We start from the raw sequence: 15,228 nt of genomic DNA on the forward strand, positions 1-15,228 counted from the left end.
AGTGTTTGTGTAAATGATTTTATTTTCACAGAGACCAACAGCAGAAGTGTTCCAACGACCTGTAGAGACAAAAAGTTTTAGATTAGAAATTTGACTAGGATATATTCTAACCGGTACCCTACTATCAGGTTAACCAGTACAATTACAAATAGCATCAGTATCAAGCAAATAATGCCTAAAGGACATGTTTCTGAGATTAATAAATACAATAAACAGCCCACATGGTACATATATGAACAATGTACTAAGTACTACCAACACTTCCATGAGGTTGCTTGATGCATTATAGCGAATGTAACAGCTATTCCATAACACAAACATCACTCTGGTAACACTTTCTTCGATCTACTAATAACCTGAATCACACACATTGTCGGTATGATATGCAAGGACAAGTTAAATGCAAATAAATAATTGTCAAACTTAAAAAGAACTGGGCATGCGTGTCAGTCAGGTGCTCACCTAATGTTCTTAGTTCATTCTCCTGATGAGTCTGTTGATCTGGTCCTCCCTATTTCCTGCATCACCTCCCTCGACAAAGTGGGTGGTCTTCTTGTTCATGCCGCCACGAGGAGAGGACAGTTTGAATGGCCAGAGGAAGTTGTTTGCAGCCTTGAAGTTCTTTCCAACAGTGTAGATCTCATGAATGAGATCCTCAACGCAGATGATTCCACACTGACCTGGATACGTGCAAATTATGTTACTGAATCCTAAAACACCACTACTGCAATACCTAGTGTTCAATCACGGTGTGCACTGCCTGGTCTTACCAAGGGTCTTCTCGATAAGGGAGTTGTCTGTCAGTCCAATGCGCTGCTTTTTGATCTTGCCGAATCCACGCTTGTAGATGAGCTCACGCACAGATTTAAGGTTGGGGTAGCTGAAAAAGCAATATGGGACTTCAGCAAGCAGGTAAAGTTCATATTAATACATTTAGGAGACAGTTGATGTTTTCGGAACCACTGACTAATTTCACAATATCTTTCTATGACAAAAATGGTAAGAGTGATATGAGGTTTCAAATTCAGCCATTGTATCATGGCACACATTACATTTCACATAAGATTTGCCAGAACCTTTAAGGATAGTTCAACCAAAAGTTAAATTACATGTCATTCCAAACCTATTGGACTTTCGTTCATCTACAAAACACAAATGAACATTTTTTTCTGTCCTTCCATTTAAAGTCTATTCACCCAGAACACTTGACAGTTCAAATGTTTATAAAGAGATCTTAAAATAAAACGATATGAATCAAGTGATTTAATCCAAGTCCTCTGAAGAGACATTGTTCAATTCATAAAACGGTCATCTGTGCAGAAGACGGATTAAACTGGGCTTGTATTCACAAATAAACATAAAAAAAATATTAATTTATATTCCAAAGATGAACAAATGTCTTATGGGTTTGGAAGGACATGAAGCCACTCTTTCCATATAATGAAAATAAATGGGGAATGACAGGACAAAGCGCAACCAAAAAAGTAGCCCACATGATTGTTTTTCATATTATGCACCATTTAAAATCACCTGAAGCCAACAATGGCTTTGAGCAAGAAACAGAAAATGGTCATGTAATGACAAATCAAAGCTCTTTAATATTTAGATTCTGGAAGCCAGAGTCCCCATCCACTTTAATGATATTAAAGGGAAGCCAGTACATTCTACAACTATTCTCCTTTTCTGTTCTATGGATTAAAAAAAAATCCTATTGCTTTGGAACATGAGAAACTTTCATTTTTGAGCCAAGAATACACTAATGTTCAAAATGTTGGGGTCTTGTATTTAAAAGACTCTTATGCTCAACCAAGGCATCAAACAAAGCAAACAAATTTACTGACACTAAGCTTTCAAATTGTAGTGTACCTTGAACCATAAGACCGCTATAAATACACCGTGGACATTCACAATTTTTAGGTACAACCCAAAATACAACTTTACGTACCCCCAGGCAATGTAGGGCTCTGCAATTCGGAGCATGTTGATGGAGGCCTTGTTCAGTTTGACAAAGACACCGTTGAAGATCTGGCGGAGACGGAGCAGCTGAAGAACCTTGCGGACTTTAGGGCTGACACCATTGATACTGAGGATAGACAAGGTATCCAATCAACAACTCTCAAAAGAAAGTTTCACTAAAAGTAATACTATGTAGTGGTGGTTTCAGAGGATTTGGCTTATTTTCAAGAGGAATCACCATGGTCGATAAGACGGGGAAAAAAGAGCAACATCATTAACCACAATCTGTGAAGTCTGCCTACAGCATAGTAGATCATTTGAAAGTGGAAAATTTACCCTCTGATCCTGACCACAAAAGCCAGTTTGGGCTCAGCTGGGACATAGTAGTTGCCTGCCTTGCGAGCCATCCTACTCATGCGGATTTCACGCCTGTACATCTCCCTGTATTCCTTGTGATAAGCTTCAGCTCTCTTGAAGATGAGCTTCCTGGTGACTTTGTGGGCCTAGTAGGTGAGAGAAGACATACATTCTCAATTTAGGCTCTATGTTGATGCTTTATTATCAGATTATCTTGACCACCGTTTATAAACAACAAAGCCAGCAGGTAAAGTCTAAACCACCAACCTTCTTGTCAGCCATCGCCTTCTTCAGGCGCACAGCCCTGATGGCAGCAAATCGCTGTCGCCTCTTCAAGAGGCTTTCCGGGACTGAGGGAACCTTCTTCTTTCTGAAGAGAAATGGTAGCACATTAACGTTAGTCTTTTCACTGATTTCTAACGTTACATTAGGCCTGCAGACCAGGCTATCATAATGACAGCTACTTTACGTTAAAAAAAAGCACAATCAATATATTTACACGCAAACACACACTAAAAATATATATATGACAGCATAATGTTTGACTAAAACTTATTTTCATAAAAGTACTAGCAGAGTAGCATCATGCCTTTGCCTTAAGTTAGCAGCTAATGGCAATAAACAAATATTAGATCAAAGAAGACCATTCAAAATCAACAGAGCACATTTGGATATTTTGGTACAGAAATACTTATTCGGGCACGTTTTAATGTTACTATATTAACTGCTTTTATACACGTTGTTCAACCGATTCCACCCGGCAGATACACGACATTCATATTTAATTTTATTGATTCATCATTCCCCGATACTGCCAATTTCCCCTTCATAGCACTTAAACATACACATATTGCTCATTTAGACTCCGAACAATATCGTATGAGCTATATTTAAACCGATGGAAGAAGATACAAATAGCACGGTTTCCAACTTACGCTTCACCCGCCATTATCCCCACAGTAAAAGAGGCTTCTACGCATGCGCGTTGAGGTCTTATAAGATAGGTCCTTCATATTTCCGGTTAAGTATTAGGTCTCTAGATATACTGCCTGCATTTTTAAAAAAAATACCGTATTTATTTTACGTTGAAGAGACGTTGTGGTTGAATTGATATTTTATTCCTAAAATACATTATGTTGAGAAGTAGATAGGCTGGTAACAATGCATATTTATAGATATGACACAAAATGTATGACTACTTTGCATAGCAGGCGGACACACGCGTGGAAAGTTATGAAGTCAAGTGAGTTCGATCATATTTAAAGAGCCACGAAAACATACTGGTATGGGCAGATTTCGTCCTGTCGTGGATGCTGAGGGGTCCGGATTTTGTTTACTGCTCGACGGGGTTTTTCTTTTCTTTGAGCACATCTGCAGTTTGATTTCTATCTTTGCTGTTCGAACTGAATGTCGCTGTAATTTGTTAATTTAGTTAGGCGAATGGAAGCTCGGCGGCACGCGCACATCATGAATATCGTCACAGAATTATTCGTGGTCACTTTTAAAATAATCTGGTCGTTTGTGCTGGCCGGTGGTAAATGGTTTATTCGTCCACGGGAGAAGAGTGTGGAGGGCCAGGTGTGTGTTATTACCGGTGCGGGAAGCGGTCTCGGGCGGTTCTTTGCATTGGAGTTTGCCCGGAGACGAGCGATCCTTGTTTTGTGGGACATTAACCGACTGGCCAACGAAGAGACCGCTGAGATAGTGCGTGAAATTTACCGAGAAATGAACCCCTCCGCTGGTGAGTTTGGTAAACGACCCTTTCCCCCCCCCCCATTTTTTAGTCTTTCACAAGATTCTTTATTGTAATAGGGTACAATTAATTCATATTAGTTAATGCAGTACTTTTGTTACTGTGTTTATTAGTCTTAGTTGACGTTAGTTCATAAAAATATTTATACTGTTCGTGTGAGCTCAAGTTCCTTAATTATTAACCGATACAACTTTTGATTTTAATAATGTATTTGAATATGTTGAAAATGATTAGGAAAGCTGAATATGTGCTTTAGAAGTGTTAGTTCATGTTAAGTGTTACCGATTTTCTTTTTCAACTTTAATCCCAGATTTTCCCAGGAAAGGTATAACCAAATAAAACAAACCAAATTACTTTTCTAAAAGGTTTTAGACTTCATTAAAGTGTATGTTTTATTACTAGTAGCTGATGGGAATTTACAGCGTTTGCTTAGTTGGTCAGTAATACCCAATATTAGTAATTTGTAAAAATTTGTTTTGTGGATTTATTTTGAGTTAACACTTATGGTGAATACATCAACAACCATTTTAGACTCAAATGTTAATTGTTACTGGTGGGGTTAAATGTTTGCAATACTGCACTGTTATCAAATCTATTCTTTCTCTATTTTTAACAGGGTCTTCGGATAGTGTTCAAGAGTTGCCTCTGTTCCAGTTGAAAGTTTACACATATTTTTGTGACGTTAGTAAACGTGAGAGTGTGTATTCGACTGCAGAGAAGGTGCGCAAAGAGGTGGGCAACATCGACCTGTTGATCAATAATGCTGGAGTTGTCTCAGGACGTCATCTTCTTGAGTGTCCAGACGAGCTTATCGAAAGGACTATGATGGTCAACTGCCATGCTCACTTCTGGGTCAGTATGGACCTTGATCAGTACCATTAATGTCAAGTTTTGCCAACTTTATTCATACTTGATAATTTGTGTTCATCTTTGATTCTGTATATGTTAATATTCACAGACTACGAAAGCTTTTCTTCCCAAGATGCTGGAGCGGAATCACGGACACATTGTAACTGTTGCTAGTTCATTGGGCTTGTTCACTACTGCTGGTGTGGAGGTAAAAAAAAAAAGTCTCACTTTAAAAAAACAAAAAACTTATATGTAGTGTAATGTACGGTGTTGAAAATATGCTTTTAAAGTTCAGTAACCCACTTGTTTCTCCTCTTTGTTGTAGGACTATTGTGCAAGCAAGTTTGGAGCCATAGGCTTCCATGAGTCTTTGAGTCATGAACTGAAAGCAGCTGATAAGGATGGAATAAAGATGACGCTTGTCTGTCCTTTTTTAGTTGACACTGGCATGTTTAAAGGCTGCAAAATTAGGTTTGTGTTTTACTAAATAGCTTTAATTTACTTCTGATGACAAGACTTGTTCTAATTATAATTGTTCCCTTACAATCTTTTTAAACAGGAAAGAAATGGCTCCACTTTTCCCACCGCTAAAGCCAGAGTACTGTGTAAAACAGGCCATGAGAGCCATACTAACAGACCAAGCAATGATCTGCTCACCACGAATCATGTACATGGTCACCTTCATGAAAACGTAAGTGTAATATGTAATATGTCATAATATTCTTGTTTTATTTAATCCGTGTACGTACAATGGTCTATAATCTCTCATATCTTGCAGCATTTTGCCGTTTGATGCCATTGTGTGCATGTACAGATTTATTGGTGCTGATAAGTGCATGTACCCCTTTCTGGCTCAACGGAAGGAGTCCACGAACAACAATGAATCCAAGACTGGAATCTAACTGGTTCTGACTGAGCAGTGCTGCTAAAATCTCTGTAGTTCCTCTGGAACGATGAAAGCTGTACATTACAAGTTTTTTCTGATGACATTTTGCAGTCGAATTTGAAAATGCAAGAATTACACGTGTATAACACATTATATAGCGATTAGCCTTAATTATTAAATGCTGTGTTACTGTAAGATTGCATAAGAAGGCCTTTCACCTATTTATATTCATTTACACTTTATTTGTTGTGTACTGTTGCTTTCCTCAACATTCCATGACTTTGTCACTTTAGAGGTTTTATCCTCCTAATAACTCTACAAAATGCACTACATGTATTGAAAGTATTTCTTCTTGTTGTGGTTTTGATTTGGATAACACCAATGATTATGACAAAAGATTATCAGAGAATGCCATAAGTGCTTATTGATAAATAAACAGTCTTCCTATAATCATGTGTGAGTGGCCTTTTTTTCCTGATTAAAGTATTTAAGGTGTAAGTGATGAAAAGGTACTTTGCTTTTTTTTTTTTTGGTTAGCAAACAAGGTATAGGTTCAATTCGTGCTTAAAATGCGGTCATGGATTGTCAAAGTTTGAAAAGATGAGATAATATGAAAATAAGGAAAGATACAAGGGCCACCCATGTGGGGGGAAAAGAAACTCATTCCATAGGAGTAAATTTCTTGTTTCCATGATCTACATCTCCACTTTGAATGGTATCTTTCCAGTTCTTTATGTATTTAACTGCAGGAAACATATCAAACAATTTAACAACTATAATCTCAGTAACAATGTACTCTGTTAATAATATTTGAGGCAGTTAGCACAAAGCAGGCCATTTAAAATATATTAAGTATTATATATTGCATTTACTTTGCAATACAGTGCCTTGAGAAAGTATTCGTACCCCTTCATTTTTTCACATTTTGCAATGAATGCTGCCTAATGTTAAACTACTTTAAATTACTTTTTTTTCACATCAATCTACACTCCATACACCATAAAGACAATGCAGAAAACAGTTTTGTGGCCACTTTGCAAACTTATTAGAAATTAAAAACTGAAATGACCACATTGCATACTTATTCATACCCTTTTCGATGATATTTGAAATTTAGCTCAGGAGCATTCCAGTTTCGATTGCAGACATACACTTTGAGTGGAGTTAATCTCTGCAAATTCAATTGAATGGGTCTAACAGCTGAAAATGCAAAAACCAAGCCACAAAGTCAAAAGAACTCCCTGCAGAGCTCAGAGACAGGAGTGTGTCAAGACAGATCTTGGGAAGACTACAACAAAAAAAATGCTGCTGCGCTGAAGGTTCACAGAAGCATGTAGACTCCATAATCCTTCATGGAAGAAGTTTGAAACAACCAAGAGGGACTAGCTGGCCTTCTGGTCAGACTGAGCAATCGATGGGGAAGGGGCTTGGTTAGAGTGGTGACCAAGAAGTTGATGGTCACTCTAGTTGAGCTCCATGATCCAATTTGGAGATGGGAGAAACTCACAGAAAGACAAACATCACTGCAACACTTTATGGCAGAGTGGCCAGACTCAAGCCTCTCCTCGGTGAAGACACATGAAGGGAGGAGGATGCGCAAATTGTCGCATCACACCCAAAAACACTCAAGGCTGGGGTGTAGTAAAAAAACTAAGGGTACAGTCAAATTGTTTTTATTAATTGTTTTATTGGATTAATCATATTTTCCTATAAGAAATAATGTATTTTCCTAATAAGGTAGAGAAAGGTTCAATTGGCTATGAGCCTGGGCTATGGCCCTATGTTATCTAATGAGAGATATAAAAGAGAGAGGGAGCCTCCCCTCCACGTGCACACTCTCACATTCTGCTGACTGACTGTGTGCCTTTTTTTGTTGTTGCAAGAAATAAACCATTATAACTACTAATTGAACATTTGTCTCTTATTCAGAATTGTTTATTGTTTATTTGACACAACAACTTGCTGGCAGAAGTGGGATTCCTTGAATGTGCCTTTTGGATCCGAGAGCGGATGGTGACTGATCATCCTGAAATCAGCCCTACCCTGAATAGGTTGAGAGTCCAGGAGAAACACCACTGAAATCGTAAAAATAACTCAAGTGGCACTGAGAACTGGGTAAGAGACAAAAAATTAATTGGGGAAATTGAGATTTTAAACCATGTTGATGTGGGTCTGTGGTAGACTGTGGACTGGATCGATTCCATTCGCCTCCGAGCAAATCTTTGGGGTGCAGACTAGTGGGGAAGTGAACCCGAGGTTACCCCGTAAGCCACTCCTAGAGCTCCTCTAGAATATTTTAGGGAAAAAATTCGGGTCTATTGGAGACGTCCAATAGATTACTTAGCCAAAATAACGCCACAGACACAGTAAAATCAGCCGGGGAAAAACTCACAGTAAAACAAGCAGCTGTGAAAAAAATGATACACCAGTGTTTTGCCAGATGAGGAGAGTAATGTATGTATGTATGTATCAATGTAATAAAGGGTTAATCAAATTCTATGATTTTCCAAGAGAATGAACTTTAAGAGTCACTATAGGCTGAAAGTCGATGCAGCAAGAAAATAAGGGAAATATATGAAAATTTTTTTTTAAATAAAAATAAGGGATTTTACTTTTTCATCCTGGATGCATGACATTAGATGTCTAGATAATTTATATAGGCCTAATAATTGAAGGAGCAAGCAGCTATAAGGCTGCATGTGAGTAGAGATAAGTGGGACTCAAGGTCAACAAAGTTATTACATCACTCTCTAACTCGAGAGATAAGGACTTATGGGGACTTGATTTGCTGTTTCTAAAAAAATATAAAGAGGACTTTGCAGAACCAATTACGCACATAATTAATCAATCGTTTAGAGAATGTGTATTCCCTTCGTCTTGTAAGAATGCAATTGTCACGCCCATTTTTAAATCAGGAAACAGAAAGGACATTAGAAAATATAGACCCATTAGTATACTCCCGGTAGTTTCTAAAGTTATTGAAAAAATTGTAGTTGAACAGCTGATTGAGCACCTCGACAATGGAAATATGTTACAACCCCATGCAATTTGGCTTTCGATCCAAACACTCCACCGATACAGCTTGTTGTTATTTCCTCGAGGTGATCAAATCCAGTTTGGAGAACGGAGGGGTGGTTGGGGACGTTTTTCTGGATCTACGTAGGGCATTTGACACCGTTAACCACTCAGTACTGCTGACAAAACTGTGGAATTTCAATTTCGCCACAAACACTATTAGCTGGCTTCAATCATATCTAGTAGGCCGTTACCAGTGCGAAAGAATAAATGATAAAACTTCATCTTTTAGATCCTGTACCTCAGGGGTACCCCAGGGGTCTATTCTGGGGCCATTGCTCTTCAGTTTGTACATCAATGACCTACCTTCCATCTGCGATGACGTGGAGATCTTGATGTACGCTGATGATACGGTTTTATATACTCACGGTTCTAATGCCGATTCTGTCGCTGCTAAACTATCTGTGGCAATGAAGAAAGCAATAGAGTGGATGAACAAGTCCTGCATTACTTTGAATACAGAGAAAACGGTCACAATGTATTTTTCAAACAAAAGAATTCAATGTGCTCTCCCAAATATCTATGTGGACAGTTACATGATCAAAAATGTGGAAGAAGTTAAATACCTAGGTGTGATCTTGGACCCTGTACTAAATTTTAAAAATACTGTTAAAAGGGTATGCCGTGTTTTGAAATTTAACATCGCTAACTTCCAGTACATCAGAAGCTCTTTATCATTGGAAGCAGCAAAATCATATTTCCAGACAATGATTATATCTTATATATTATACTGTATGTCATCTTGGTCTCAAGCTAAACAAACTGTTTTAAACCCCCTTAGATCATTACATAATCAGGCTTTGAAAATCCTTGATAAAAAGCCTCGGCGGTACCACCACTGCAATATACTTGAAAAGTACAGTATATTAAACTTTGACAACCTGATCTGGTATTCTGATATCCGGTTGGTTCACAAAATCCTTAATGATGCTGCCACCCCCTTTAAAAACATATGTACAGCTACGCTCTGAACTAACGAACAGAGCGTTGAGGTCTGTATCCAGGGGTGATTGCAATGTTCCCAAAAGAAAGTCTGTCTTCTCTCAATCAGTCTTTTCCTATAAAGCAATCAAATAATGGAATGGGCTTCCAGACAATCTAAAGAACAATGCCGATTTTCGCAGCTTCTCACGGGCAGTTAAGGACTGGCTTTTAGATCAACAGTCTTGTTCACACTAAAAGCACCAGACGGGTATTTTGGCGATCAGATGATACCCTTGGGGGTACCATTTGATTGTAAGTTGCCTTTTTATATTGTATTAACGGTTTTTGTTATAGAACTTTTATATGTTAATTGTCTTTGTTATGCAATTTTATTTTTGTCATGTAATCTTAATTGTGTAGGACTACGGATGGAAATTAGCATAGTGCTAAATCTGGTGCAGCCATCTTTTTAATGTAACGGCACATTGTCCTGATATAAATAAACTAAACAAAAAAAAAAAAGACTGAGACAATACGGATATTATTTTGTTCCATCTGCAGACTAACCATTTGATAGAGGAATACTGTAACAAGTAGTTATAAAGCAGCAAAAAATAATGTTATGAAAATACAATTTCTGATAGAATTTATGGAACTATTTCTGAACCTTGGCAAAATTGTTTCAAAACTTAAAAAATGTAACTGCCAGTAACAGAGACCAGACCTGAGTGGAAATTTGTAATTTAAAATTCCATGATGTGGGGGCAAAAGACAAATAAAAAAAAATGTTTATTTGAAAATGCATGTCATTTCTGAAAAAAAAAAAGTCTTAAGCTGGGCTAGAGTTAATAGATAGTAGAATAAAATTATGTTACAAATTTATGAAAATGCAGTTACCTGTCCTGATTGCCTAAAAGTCAGCTGAATGCTGCTATCTGAGCCGGTTATAAGCTATTTATACAGTAGCGAACATATGAAGTGGATCAAAAAAGTTAATTAACTTAGGACCAGTAACTTCTTTGTCTAATCTTAGTCTCCACATGGTACAGGGCTAATGGCTCCGGAAACAGACGTAGCCGTACACTGAATGGACGGTTGTAATCTTAATTCACTGAATATAATCTCAGCACTGATATTTTGCTGCGTTGCAGATGTTTAATTTATTTTAGTGATTAAAAACTGCTGTTATTAACCGGTCTCCTTGTGTTAACATTATTAGGCAACCCGACAGCTCGGGTGGCTCTTGAATGCGCCTTCCCTAAGCTCCAGAAAACATCTGATTCTGTTGAAGAAAACTGTCATGGGAAAGAGCGGTTACCAGTGTGCAAGAGGTGATTTCTCACTGATGGGTGAGATCCTCTTTGGCCAAACAGAGGGCAACCTAAGGCAGGGGATTACTGTCGCCACTGGGCATCTACCGTGAAGGTAGGTGTGATATGTGAGATGGGTATGAGAGTGGAGCGGATGACTGTGAGGCCAGCCGCATCATTAAGGGGAGAGGAGCTGTGAGAAGTTACAGCAGTCTGACCCAGAAATGTTCCTCCATACCCCTCACCAGAAACCGCATTCTTTTCATTGTGACAAGTGTCCACAGCTTGCAACCCAGGGGACATCACCCTGAGGAAAAGGAGATTATAGATAAAGAGCTATTGGGAATGGGCTTTCAAGAGCAGGCTGAGACCATTAGGTGATTGTCATTATTTGTTGTGGAGACAGTAACAAAACTTCTTAGGAACACGATGTTGGTTGCCTTATGGGCAAAAAAAAATGTATAGAAGTGCTGATATTAAACTAATATGTCTTTATAGTTTTAGATAATTCCAAGACATGGTGGTGACTAAAGATGTCACCACTTCCGCTTTTAAAGATTCAAGAGAAAGTCTGGATAACAAAGGTTAAGTGAAGTTCTATATTATAATGAATTTAATATTACATTCTGTCTAAGTTACAGTCGTACGAGGCTGTTGAAAAGATTATTTGCACAGTAAGAGAGAGAGACTACTTGAGTAGAGGCAGGGATGGTGCTCTGTCTGTCTATTATCACCCTGCTAAAGCAAGCTTAAACAAAACAAAGCAAGGATATTAGAACCAAAACAACCCAGCTGACTTTTCTAAAAACAAATGAATAATGAACATAAATTATTTGAAACTTGTTAAGAAACCATGTAAAAAGGTAAAACCTGAGTTTTTAAAAGTTTTAATATTTTTAGAGTTAACACCAAGATCAAACCTTGAAAATGAGCGGTTCATGTGTGTCTAGAATGCGTGTGTTGGTGACTGCACTGTATGTTTCATATGTGTTAGTTCGGGGAAATATTCTGTCCTGATTGTGTGTATATTGTGTAATTAACCTCTGGGGTTAAGTGAAATGACAAATTTTATATAAGGCAATAATTCTGAGTGAATCTAATGAAAAGATGATCATGACATGACAAAACATGAGACAAGCTTTAATTGGATTGGTTTTCCACCTCTGTCTGCTACTGGTAATTATGACTGTCATTTATGATGTTGATTTGAATTACTCTCTGGATTAATGTATTTATGTAAATGGGAATTGTGAAGTTGAAGATTACCATCCAATATGGGTTAAAAACTCTTGTCTTAATTCAAACGAGGGTATAAATTTAAATACTGTCAACTATGTGTGATCATAATGGTAAACGTAAAAATAAAAGACTTGACGGCAGAGTGACAAAGTGACAAATTGGCTAAATCACCATAAAAATTATCCAGAGAGCCCCTCACATTTTATGAAAGGAGGAGGTTGGGGAGGAACATGACTGTTGTTTGACTATCCTTGACCAAGTCTGTACACCACGACCTGACCTGCTACACACCACTCGATAACTGTGAGAATGTGTTGTTTGTAGATGGCTTCAGAAACCAAACAACATGCCTGAATCACGCAGGATAAGCTGTAACCACTGAATTTGAAGTGTTAACCTCAGGGTCGTTGCCCTCCAATTATTCGGCACAATCAGTAGAGATTGTGAGCCTGACTGAAGTGTGTAAACTGATGACTGGAAAAATGTGTGACAATTTACACGGACTCATGTTATTCTTTTGGGGTACATGATTTTGGGGTGCTTTGGAAATATTGAAAATTGTGATTTTTTTTTTAAAGTCAGATGGTCGACCTATCATTCATGCAGCATTAGTGTCAAATTTACTGGATGCTATTTTGTTGCCTAATCGCATTTCTTTCTACATGTGTTCAGCTCACACTAACGGGAAAAAAAAACATTTTCTATTGGAAATGCCAAAGCAAATGCAGCAAAGGATGATGTATACTCAGTTATCTGAAAATAACTGTGACTCTTCTTACTTCCCACAGAGAATTAAATATTTTTCTTCAGAGGCAGAGAAAGATGTCTGGATTTAATCTGGCTGCAGTATTAAGGCAGCGTTTGGTTTAGTATTGATGGCAAACCTTGTTTACCCAGACACCATTATGCTAAATTGATGAACGGGTTGGACCATGCATCAAAAGGGGGGATAACGAATGGTTTACTAAGGGGGTTCGCTTAAAATTTGATGAAACAAGAATCACTGTTGACTGAAATAGCAGGGTGGGGAATTCTGATGAAAATTAGTTCAGACAATGGTACACATTTTGTGAATTAAGCCATCGCACAGGTGGAAACATTTTTAGGCATTTACATGAGCAGAATTGAACGATAAAAAAATAAATTGGCCAAATGCTGTGTGGACACTGGGCTCAATTGAGTAAAGGCCCTGCCAATAGTCCTAATGCATATGAGAATGAGGAAGAGACCCAGAACCAATTTAAGCCCTTTTGAGATATTGTTTGGAAGATCCACATTTATTGGGAATGGAAGGGGCTAAACAACGAGTGCCATCAACCGAATTGTGTGAACATGACATGTTGTAAAGAAATGTCTTCTCTCCTGTGTAACATTTGTGTAGAGGTGAAAGCAGCTCAAGGGAGATTTCGTGGTGATAAAGGATCTAAGGAGAAAGAGCTGGAAAGCAAAGAGGTGGTTGGGTCCACGCCAGCCACTGTAGAAAGTTTCCATCAAAAGAGCGAGAAAAGGAATCGAAAGATTAGAGACCGCAGATATCAGTGGCGGCCAATTTATATGTATGATTTGATACATATGTCATTTTGATGAAATGATTTTAAAATTTTACAAAGTTCAGGTTTCCCTCTTATGTGGGCTATAATGACTGTAAAGGGTTCCGTGTTGAAAAGAAAGCTTAACAAAAGAGTTAAGTTTTAGTGGAAATAATGATTGAATGATGATGTGAATTTGTTTTATTTTATTTACTTGAAAACTGCCTAAGAATTTCTTCTTACATGAATTTAAGAGTGATCATTTATATGAAAATTGGAGATGAAGAGTATAAATGTGATGAAGGAACTTACATTTGTTGTATTTGTTATCAATTAATGATAAAAAGGTTACTGGTTATGTCACACACTCTTGCCAGTGGTAGTGATAGGGCTCCTGGTATTGTTATGTCTACCATGTCTATTCCAATCTGTATCAAGCCAAAGTGAAGAGAATGGTGAAATCTAGTTTTGAGTATCAAATATAAAAAAGTATCGAATTTCCAGACTTATATCCTTGGATACCTAAGGGACCCCATGACAAAGAAATCAATAATTATGACAGTAGTCTTTCTGAAGAAGAAAAAAAAAACATTGCTGTAATAATATAATTTCTATAGCAGAAATGCTGATTTGAATCTGCAAATTGTTAAATTGCACTGAACAAGAACATACATGCTGTATGTATTTATTAATCATTAACATTTATAAAATAAATACAATTAATTTTTAGCTCATTTTCATTCATTAATTGTATGTACCGGTAAATTATCCTCTGCCACCCTATCAGTCCTATCACCAACACCCCTGTATGGATGTAACTACATAATGAAAAGCCTAATAAATGAGTATTTCCCTGCCCACTCACTTGCGGAAATACCAGTGACCATCGGAGAGAAATATCAGACATCCTTATCAATGGAATGAGAGAAGCAGGGAATCACATTCAAATGTCATCAGACTGATTATAAATACCTTACACTTGTTCCTCGGCCAGAGGGAAAAAGGGATTCTCTCAATTGTCAGTGATAGTCAAATCAGGAATGAGCTCACATTAGAGTTCCGTCTTTAGTTCACATCGGCTGCAGAAATATATTTACAGTAGGAAGTGTTTTTGACCATGGATATCACTTTAAATATAGCAAATAATGCTGTTTATTATCAGAATATCCTGATAGTGGTAACCAAAAGAGTTCAAAAAGATAGGAAAGAAAAAATCATGTGTTTTCTCTTTAATTATGAGAAAGTGATGAAATGATCAAAATGACATTTATGTAATATTACTTCAGACAGCGATACCAGTGTTACTAAAACTAAACTGTCACAGCCTAACACAAACCTGGAACATGCACT

The 15,228-nt window shown here is 37.5% G+C and overlaps 2 protein-coding genes and 1 non-coding gene across 3 annotated transcripts; 1 reads left to right on the forward strand and 2 right to left on the reverse strand.

Moving 5' to 3' along the window:
- Positions 1-4: 4 nt before the first annotated feature.
- rpl7 (ribosomal protein L7) lies at positions 5-3,321 on the reverse strand. Its single transcript, XM_077230085.1, has 7 exons — positions 3,249-3,321; positions 2,581-2,683; positions 2,293-2,459; positions 1,946-2,083; positions 771-880; positions 463-680; positions 5-59 (listed from the first exon to the last, which is right to left on the reverse strand). The coding sequence occupies exons 1-6, from the start codon at positions 3,260-3,262 to the stop codon at positions 472-474; spliced, it is 741 nt and encodes a 246-aa protein (XP_077086200.1). The 5' UTR covers positions 3,263-3,321; the 3' UTR covers positions 5-59; positions 463-471.
- On the reverse strand, positions 2,152-2,241 carry LOC143742238 (small nucleolar SNORD12/SNORD106). The gene has a single exon (XR_013205388.1). It is a non-coding gene; the product is annotated as a small nucleolar SNORD12/SNORD106 (small nucleolar RNA).
- Positions 3,322-3,337: 16 nt separating the features above from the next.
- Positions 3,338-6,251, forward strand: rdh10b (retinol dehydrogenase 10b). The gene is made up of 6 exons (XM_077229989.1): positions 3,338-4,054; positions 4,683-4,918; positions 5,025-5,123; positions 5,241-5,386; positions 5,475-5,606; positions 5,694-6,251. The coding sequence occupies exons 1-6, from the start codon at positions 3,754-3,756 to the stop codon at positions 5,815-5,817; spliced, it is 1,038 nt and encodes a 345-aa protein (XP_077086104.1). The 5' UTR covers positions 3,338-3,753; the 3' UTR covers positions 5,818-6,251.
- Positions 6,252-15,228: the final 8,977 nt, after the last annotated feature.

The sequence above is a fragment of the Siphateles boraxobius genome, unplaced genomic scaffold (assembly GCF_051911475.1).
Source record: "Siphateles boraxobius isolate OS27281-9 unplaced genomic scaffold, OSU_SipBor_1 1, whole genome shotgun sequence".
NCBI classification, from domain to species: domain Eukaryota; kingdom Metazoa; phylum Chordata; class Actinopteri; order Cypriniformes; family Leuciscidae; genus Siphateles; species Siphateles boraxobius.